Below are 8,097 nucleotides of genomic sequence, written 5' to 3' on the forward strand. Positions count from 1 at the left end.
GTGATCCTTAATATTTTAATGGCAAAATTGGCCACGTCTTTTTTCCTTGTTTTGCTTAGTCTAAAAGCCTGACCTGTCTTCTCTGAGTGACTCAACTGGTATTAAAAATGCTAATGTCACGACTGTCAGCACCCTAAATAGCATGTAAGCCATACAGTGTAGCAAGCTGAAAAAAGAGTTATCAATCTTAATATCCCATGCATTTTCTTCTTAAACATTGAATATTTGTAACATAAATCTTTCTGTCTTATGTTTATTTGTATTTGGTTCTGTTTGGTTTTTTATCTCAATCTTATATTTATTTTCAATTTCTCATTTTCTGTATATTTTTCTGTGCTTCCAAAGGCAAAAATCTGACATTTAAGCTTGAGTTACTATATTGTCCAGGCTGAAGGGGTCATCACCATCTTCATCTGTCTGGTACCCCCCCCTTTTCCAATTCCTCATATCTGTGCTATGCATCTTTCCTTTCAGTATAATTAAAAGATTAAAACTTTCTTAAACTTCCCTTAAGACTTTTAAAGACATGAACATTTTCTTTTTTCAAGTTAGAGTAGCCATTTATAGGTAAAACGGTGTTTTCCCTATCTCAGGAGTATTACATGGCAAAATGTATTAATACCATCAAAAAAGAAGGTCAGTCATTCTAATCTGGATTTCCTTTTGATTCAATAGTTAAGACCTGTATACTTGGTTAGAACATTTTTTTTTCTGGTAGATGCTTAAGTAGCATCAGGACAGATAATGAATCTCCTTTCTTTTCAACCAGTAAAGTTAATAGAATATGCGTGATAAGTGTTTAGAGGAAATGACCCTTGTTAGGTGCCATCAAGTCATCTTTGTTTCCTAGTGACCCTGCATACCACAAAACAAAATGCATTGCACAAAAACAAAGCATGTCCTGAGTATGTGAGGTGAAGCCTTGTCATCTTGTCCCTAAGGATCATCTGACACTGCTTCCAATAAAGAGTACCTGTCTTGGATAGCCCCACTCTTCTGGCAAGGTCTGTGCGAGGCCAAGAAGTTTATGTTCTTTTCCTTCAGTGTAGCTAACAATGGATTGAATCCCAGCATGCTTTGCCCAGATCACCCTAATCCCCTTCAGGACTCTACCAAGGCATCATTCTTGATTTTAAGTAGTGACCGTGGTTATTCATGGGGAAGAATTAATAGACAGGCTTGAGTATATGAGTTGCTATGTCCGCACTCACATAATAAAAACCATCTTGGTGTCAGACAAGACAAGAGAAGGGAGATGGGCGATGGTCAGAGAAGTACACCTCTCATTCCCCTGCAGTCTCCCTGCATGGGACTTTGAAGAGTCTAGGAAGTCCAGATTTAAGTCTAGCTCTCTAGGATAATATTTAAGGTATATATTTCAAGATATTACCTAGAAATATTTACTAATTAATTATATTATTTATAACATTTATACATTTAGACATAGAGTGTGTTAATCTCTGATTGTATTCTCACTGGGTCACATAGGGCCTGAGAAAGGGTTGTGAAGACATCATTTGACCCTTGTTTTCTCCTTGGGTCCTATGTCCTTTGATCCTTTGCTGAGTCCACTAGTAGGCAAGGCTTTCCTAAGATAGGCTTAAGACAGTACCCTTAGCCATATTTGGTCCACACCAATGTCCTGGCAATAGAACAAATAGAACAAGGTGATCTTAAATGATGCCCATGTGATATATTTATGTATAAAAATACTGCCTGCATTTATGTGCATGTAGAGAGCTATTGTGGTAGCAGGTGGAAAGAGTTAGTGAGGTGAGTCTTCATGGAGCAAAAGGGAAAATAGATGAAGGAAAATGGGATGAAACTATGGTCAGATTAATATCTTAAAGTCACACATGAATTTTATTTTCCACTAACCAGTGATTATTAGGTGTTAGGTCTTCATCTTATTTAAAATCTGGAGTTAGTCTTTTTGTACCATACTTAAATATTTTTAGATAAAAAAGAAAGAAAATAGAATAAGTAAAGCTTTATCAAAGCTTTATATACTCATATATATCTTTATATACTCATATTTGCTAGAGCAAATAATGAGACAAAGCAGTATCATCAGTGTTGTTCATGTTGAAAAGACAACTTGTCCAAAAGGGAAAAGAGTAAGGCTTTCAGAGCTTTTATAAGACTTTTTCCCAAACAGAAGGGTATTATTTTATTCTAGATACATAGAGGTTTGAAATATCATTTTAAAATCCAGTGTTTATAGGAACACTTGACTCTGTTTCTTTATTTGTATATTAGTGCCTGGCATTCCATATTTTTCACTTATATTGGTTTTCCAAATAATCAGAACTTATATGTTAGTAATGAAAGGGGTTTTTATTTTAATAATTTTCCAATTAAAATATGGCATAGCATATACATATGGAGAATATATCTTTTCCTTACCTTTTATAAAAGAAGTATTTATTTTTTTTTCAAAGATGTATTTCTAAAATTTCATATTGTAAATCTTAAACATTTGTGCTTTAGGACACTCCTTTTATGTAAGAAAAGAGTATAATGAAAATTTGTTAGTTACTAAGTATCTTTCACAGGTTTAATTTGTAACTCTAAATAGAAGCTTTAAGAAGTAGAATTAATAAAAAAAGGTAAATTTAAAACACAATAAGTTAGGTTTCCATCTCTAAGAACATTGTGTTTTTAGCATACTGTAATAAAAGACATAGAGAAAAACTAATAAAATTTATTTTTCAAATTATAGAAATATTTATAAGTTCTAGAGAATTTATTATCTCAGGAAGTAAAATTAACCCTATATTATGAGATGTTCAAAGAGCTGATAAATTTTTAAAATGTATAGTCATTTTACTGAAATTCACAAATCCTATAGAGCAAAAACTTAGTCTCTGATTTCACTTGGTGGGTCTAATATTACTTTTTTTTTCTCATAGTATATTCAATACTTTTCTCCAGTACCACAGCTCAAAGGCATCAACTCTGCTTCTGTCATCCCTAGTCATTGTTCAGCTCTCTGATGCATATCAGGTGATTGCAAAGACCATGGCCTGAATCAGGCGCACCTTAGTCTCCAGACTGATATTGTTGCTTTTCAGTACTTTGGAGAGGTCTCTAATAGCACACTTTCCCATCATAATACGTCTTTTAATTTTCTGGCTGCTGGTGCAAAGAATGTTGATTGTGGACCCAAGCAAACTAAAGCTGTTAACAATCTCAAATCTCTTCACCATCTATCATGATGCTGCCAGTTGGCCCAGTAGTGAGAATTTTTGTCTTCTTGATATTGAATCTCAATCCATATTGAAGTCTGTAGTCCTTGATGTTCTGTAGCAAGCACTTCAGGTCCTCCTCAGTTTCAGCAGGTAGGGTTGGGTCATCTGCATAATGCAGGTTATTGATGAATCTTCCTCCAATCCTGATGCCACATTCTTCCTCATAGACCTCAGCCTCCCGGATAATCTGTCCTGCTTATAGATTGAAAAGGTATTGAAGATAGGACACATCCCTGGGGTGCACCCTTCCCAGTTTTGAACCATGCCGTGCTTCCTTGCTCTGTTCTGATGACTGCCTCCTGGTCCAAGAATAGGTTTCGCATTAGCACAATCAAGTGTTCTGGGATAGCAAATTCTTCTCAGAGTCAGCTACAGTTTGTTGTGATCCATACAATCAAACGCCTTTGCATAATAAATGAAACACAGGTAGACATTCTTCTGGTATTCCCTCCTTTTAGTCAACATCTACCTGACATTAGCTGTAATATCCCTAGTACCACGACCCCTTCTGAACCCAGCCTGCACTTTTGACTCTGTTGATGTTTTGGTCCGGTCATTTTTGTATAATCGTCAGCAGAATCTTGCTTGCATGTGTTACCAGTGATATTGTTCGATAATTTCCCCACTCTTTTGGGTCACCTTTCTTTGGAATGGGAACAAATATAGATCTCTTCCAGTCAGTAGGCCAAGTGTTGCCCTCCAGATTTCTTGGTACAACCTGTGAGCACATCCAGGTCAGCATCTGTTTATTGAAATATGCCATCTGGTATACCATCAATTCCTGGGGTCTTACTTTTTGTCAGTTCTTTCAAAGCAGCTTGAACTTCCTTCTTCATCACCACAAGCTCTTGTTCATATGTTGTTTCATGAAAATCTTCTGTGTCTGCCAATTCCTCTCGGTCCAATGACTGTATACTCTTTCCATCTTCTTTTAGTACTTCCTGGATCATTTAATATTCTGTCCACAGCATCCTTAAGTACTGCATCTCAAGGTTTGAATTTGTTCTTCAGTTCCTTCAGATCTGCTGTTCATACGGTCACCATGAGTCATACTTGACTCAACAGTAACAACAATCCATGGCCTACTCAAGTTGATAACATAAGTTAACCATCATAGCCCTCCTTGTGTCAGCATGGCACCTGTAAACATTTCCTTAAACTATACATAATCTCTAAATGAAGACAACTGTAAAATCATGTTTGCTCCCAACACGAAATAAATAGTATACATACAACCAAAAATTATTTATATGTTCTCTCATACTTATGTAACCAAATGAAGAAATTATCAAAGCCATTACAGCCTTTGTTTCTTCAACTAATTAGATGGTCACAACTAGTATTTAGAGCTCCCGTCTTCCACCATTCATTCCATATCCCCTTTGCACTCATTAAGTGCCTCAGTTGATCTTTACTTGGAGGGGTGACTGGAACATTCATTCTTCAGAAGTCTGTACCATTTAACTGGAATTAGGTTGGTGCTTTTTTATTGACTTTAAACATAGAGCATAGTGATACTAAGAGATGTCCTAAGGTATCTTCTGTAATCCAGGCTGGTCTTCTATATGTTTATTGTTAATCTGATTTCCCCTTGGTAATAAGAATCAGTCTTACACCAGCTAATATAATATCTTTCTTTGCCTTTTGAACCAAAGGTATGAAGAACCCATATGGCTAGGTGGCATTATTTCAATTCAACAGAATCACTATTTCTCCTGGTGAAAGCATTTCTCTCTTTGGAACCAATACTTCTAGATACATCAAGCATATGGTTTCTGAGACAGGAAGAAAACATTTCAAACTGGGGATAATAGTGAATTTTTCTGCTCTCATTTCTACCTTTGATCCCTGATCTCTTGTCCTGGCTGTGAGAGAAAAAACATCATATATTGGATGATAGTTTAGAATATATACAGCTTCCTGGAGAACATTGTGCAGTCTTGCAAAATATTGTCACTAAGGTGACATTTTAATTGTATCTCTAAAAGACCATTGCACTGATTTATCATACTAACTGCTTCAGGATGGCAGAGTACATAAAATCAGTGAATTCCATTAGCATGGGCCCATTTACATATTTTGTTTGCTGTGACATGAGTTTCTTGTTCCAGGTGTGTGATATTATGATGGTGGATAAAGCCCACTGTAAATCTGCCAAGAGAGTTAGATCTACGAAAGACCCCAAACAGCAGTTTTGTCTGCCACTGCCACTTCAAGTGCCATTGGATTTTCTGGATCATATGGCCCAAGTGGCAGTATGGTTTTCAGAACCTTCTTTTGTCCTGGGTGACTCTCTCAAGCAATTAGTGGGTTTTTTAGTTATTTGATAAATAGACCAGATTAGCATACCCAAATGAGAGATGCTTTGTCTCCAAAATCGAGAGATCCAACGGGCATTTTGCTTCTCATTTAGTTGTGGGTGGGGCCCTGATGTGCCAAATGCAATATTGGTCACCCATGGCAGACAGTGTTTGGCAGAGCTCCCCGATTAAAACAAGCTTGGAAGCAGGAGTGACATCCATTTCCAAAATAGCTTGCCTCTGGAAACCGTATGAACTTGGAGAAATGAAGAAAGTTCATAGGTCACTATGAGTCACCTACGACTCGACTGCATTTAACAACAACTAGTTTATTTGCAAAATTCTAATACAAATTTGAACAGATTATTTAACAGGTTGTCACATACTTTAAAATTGATGACCGTGCTTAGAAACACATTTTTTTCCATGTATTACTGTCATTAGCAGCAACATGTTAAATTTCCCCATCCCTCCATCCATTGAATTATACAATCCAATGATTAATCCCCCCCTCTGCCTACACATCCACATCCCTCTGCTTCCAGCCTCTCCCACCCCTCCTGGATCCTTATACCCATTCTACAGTAATAGTTTTATACAATATTTATCCTTGTGGGGCTGAGTTAGTTCACTCAGCATAATGCTCTTCTGTCCCTCCCAAGTTAGGTAATAATTTACAAAGGTATTGCTCTTGCATGCTACATGGTATTCTATTGTGTGAATGTACCGTAATTTCTCAATTCATTCATCTGAGTTGGACATTTGAACCATTCAATGTTCTTGCAATGGAGAATAACGCTGCTGTGAACATTGGTGTACAAATCTCCATTTGTGCCTCAGTTCTCATATTCTCAGGGTATATCTTTTTTATTATTATTTATTGTTATTATTAATTTTAATGAAAGTTTACAGAGACTGAGGATTTCCATTAATTCATTGTTGTACTTTCTCCCTGTTGTACTTTTCACCCCTCCCTCCCCCAATTCACTCTTCTCTTTGAAAAGTAAAGGAAAAATTCTTTCATCGTTATACAATTCTTCCCCCCAAGTCCACTCCACTATGCAGCCTTCATTCTGGACTCCTGTCATGACAATAATACCCAATCACATATCCCTTTTAAACAGTTTTCTCTTATCTGTTTCAATGCAGTATGGATTATTTATCCCATCTTTCTCAGTCTCCCCCCAACCCCCAATGTCAGTCCTGTTTTATAACAGTGGCATTATGCAGTATTTGTCCTTTAGTGACTGAGATATTTCACTCAGCATCATGTCCTCCAGGGTCATCCATTTTGAATAATATTGCATGAGTTACTTGTTTTTCAATGCAGCATAGTATTCCATCGTGTGAGTATACCACAGCTTCTCTATCCATTCATTTGTTGATGGGCACTTAGGTTGTTTCCAACTTTTTGCTATTGTGAACAGAGCTGCGATAAACATGGGTGTGCATATATCTGCTTGGATGTCAGTTATGGTCTCTTTGGGGTATATTCCCAGTAGTGGAATTGCTGGGTCAAATGGTATCTCTATTTGCAACTTTTTGAGAAAGCGCCATACCGCCTTCCACAGTGGTTGCACCATTTTACATTCCCACCAACAGTGAATAAGCTTCAAGTTTCTCCACAGCCTCGCTAACATTTGTTGCTTGCTGTTTTGTTAAATTTTGCTATTCTTACTGGGGTGAGATGATATTTCATAGTTGTTTTGAGGGTATATTCTATGTAGTGGAAGAGCTGGATCATATGGAATTTCTATGTTCAGCTTTTTAAGAAAGCACCAAACTGCCTTCCAGAATGGTTGCACCATTTTACAATCCCACCAACAGTGTATAAAAGTTTCTTTCTCACCACATCCTCTCCAGCATCTACTACTTGCTGCCCTGTTAAACTTTGCCTCTGTTACTGGAGTAGATGGTACCTCATTTTGGTTTTGATTTGCATCTCTCTTATTGCCAGTGAATTGGAACATTTCTTCTTATTACTTCTTATTTAATTTATTTATCAGTAAAAGAAAATCAATCACTTTCTAGGTTTGTACTACAGAAAGTGCCAGTTAATTTCCAAGGAAGATGTTACCCATGATACAAGACTTTTCTGTTTGATGCTGCCACCAAGCACTCATCTCCAAGTACCAATTGGGCAACATATTTACCTCAAGCTAACTATTACAGGTAAGGAAAACAGACGTTGTAGGAAACAACCTTTGAAGTTATTAGTAAATGTTTTTGAGCAACTAAATTTAAGAGAGGCCCATTAGAGTAGTGAGAGAAGATCTTCACCCTGAAACCCACAACGTCCCTTTTCAGCAGGAAGTAGCTAAGAGAATACGCTGTCCCCTTTTCCTTATGAATCAGAGTGAAGTCGCTCTCAGGGAGGAGTGATAGGGAATGGCAAAGGACACACTGACAAAGGAGATTAATCAGAACTGGCTTTGACAAGCACTGTGGCAATGGGATAATTAAAACAGACTTTCGAGGGGGGAATAAAAAAGGAACGAACTGAGAGGGAGGGTAGAGAAAATAGTGCAACAATGAATGAATGGAAA

General features: G+C 37.1%; 1 protein-coding gene across 1 annotated transcript in view; it reads left to right on the plus strand.

Moving 5' to 3' along the window:
• LOC102869886 (cytochrome b5 reductase 4-like) overlaps positions 1-8,097 on the plus strand; it is a 154,380-nt gene that overhangs the window by 112,015 nt on the left and 34,268 nt on the right. The window contains exon 12 of the mRNA XM_006892163.1: positions 7,583-7,723. Coding sequence (XP_006892225.1) covers positions 7,583-7,723 — 141 coding nt within the window. The remainder of the gene's footprint in view (positions 1-7,582; positions 7,724-8,097) is intronic.

Source organism: Elephantulus edwardii, unplaced genomic scaffold, assembly GCF_000299155.1.
Source record: "Elephantulus edwardii isolate Elephantulus edwardi_28Jun2011 unplaced genomic scaffold, EleEdw1.0 scaffold00111, whole genome shotgun sequence".
Lineage (NCBI taxonomy): Eukaryota > Metazoa > Chordata > Mammalia > Macroscelidea > Macroscelididae > Elephantulus > Elephantulus edwardii.